Source organism: Frankliniella occidentalis, unplaced genomic scaffold (assembly GCF_000697945.3).
Source record: "Frankliniella occidentalis isolate FOCC.00 unplaced genomic scaffold, Focc_3.1 Scaffold45, whole genome shotgun sequence".
NCBI lineage: Eukaryota > Metazoa > Arthropoda > Insecta > Thysanoptera > Thripidae > Frankliniella > Frankliniella occidentalis.
In genome coordinates, this window is record NW_026267175.1 from 765,738 (window position 1) to 767,312 (window position 1,575).

Here is a 1,575-nt window from a genome sequence, read left to right on the forward strand (position 1 = left end):
CCCCCCCCACCTCCACCCCACTAGTCCCCGGCCACGGTGCCACTCACCTGCTGTCCTCGCTTCCTTGCAGGCGTCGTACATGTCAGTCTTAATCTCTGGGTTGTCGTCCGCGATGGTCTCGCCCACGGTGACGAACCTCTCCACGGCCAGGTTGACGGCCTGCCCCACCCGGGCCACGGCGCGCACCGAGCGCAGCGGCCGGTCCCGGTGCTCGCCATGGGACACCAGCGAGGAGATCTGCAAACAGAGAGGACGCCGTCAGCCACACCGCAAATGAACACGACGCCGGCGCCGCGGCAAACCTTTTCCATCTCCACAATAACTCGACGTCAAGCGCACGATGATTGCAGACTGAATAATAAAACGAAAGGACCACCTCCTTTCCAGTTCCGCTCTGCCTCCCATCAACATCCCCGGTTAACGACGTGCCTGTGTTCGTGAGCGTGCCCATCAAGCCCTTGCCCTTCATCCAATAAGCCCCATGCAGCCGCGGCGTGCAGGGGGAAGGCGGGAGGGGGGGAGGGGAGGAGGCACGGCCAGGCCAGGGCGAGGCCGAGACCTATCAGTTGAGCGCCTTCGCAGAGGCCGTCGCGGCCGCGGCCTTGGGTTTGATAAGTGCCCTGGGGCGGGGCGGCCGGCGGGACGGGCTGAGGCCCTGGCGGCGGTGGGCCGGGCTGGGCTGGGCTGCACCTGCCTGAGACTCGAGTCGGCCACAGTGCAGCCACGCCCCGCGGGGCCTCCACGCCCTCAGGCAACACGTCTACGCGCTCTTCTCCCACTTCTTTCTATTCTCTCCCCTCACACATCCACACGCACACACACAGTATATAACACCCCAGCCCATACCAACCCTCCTCCCAAACACACTCCACTTTCCCTAATCCTTAGACACTCCGCTACTCTCTGCACACCCAACTCTCCCCTCCTTATTCAATTCCATTGCGCTCTCCATCCCTATCCCTCTCTCGCGCGCGCGCGCTTACGGTGAGGGGGGCACGAATTTCCCGTTTGTCTAGCGAAAAGAGTCTGGAAAATCCTGCCCGCTAAGAGCAGCTGGCGCGCGGTATAGAAATGAGGAAGAGAAGGGGGTAGGGGGCGTAGAGAGAGAGACAGAAATATCCTCTTCCTTCTCTCTCCCTCAGTTTCCCTCTCCGACATAACGGACAGAGCCCAACCTAATAAACAGGAACGAGAGAGAGAGGAAAAAACATGCTGAAAGGAAAAGGATGGGGGTAAAAACAAAACAAGCGAGAGAAAACAACAGGGGGACGGCGACGGCTCGAAAAAAAGTGCCAACAACAATTCTCAGTTATTTATCGTTGCGAAACATGTTTTCGCACGCCCTTTCCCTTCCCCTGCCCCCCCCTCCCTACCACCTGGCGTCGAGGACACACACGCGTGGCGCTGGCGCCGGCCGCACCGCGCCTCCAGGGCCTCCAGGGTCGCGCCGCGGTCGAGACCAAGAGCCCCTCCTGGAGGGCTCCTGGAGCATCGCGTGCCGCCGGCCAGAACGATAAGATAATCTCTCTCCGTTATTATTAGAGGGGTATCCTGAGGGGGCGCAGTGGGGTGAGG

At 61.1% G+C, this 1,575-nt stretch overlaps 1 protein-coding gene across 1 annotated transcript in view; it reads right to left on the minus strand.

The window, feature by feature from the left end:
* The window catches only part of LOC113215044 (alpha-catulin), a 70,219-nt gene that overhangs the window by 17,865 nt on the left and 50,779 nt on the right, over positions 1 to 1,575 (minus strand). Inside the window, exon 2 of the mRNA XM_052266997.1 lies at positions 52 to 237. Coding sequence (XP_052122957.1) covers positions 52 to 237 — 186 coding nt within the window. The remainder of the gene's footprint in view (positions 1 to 51; positions 238 to 1,575) is intronic.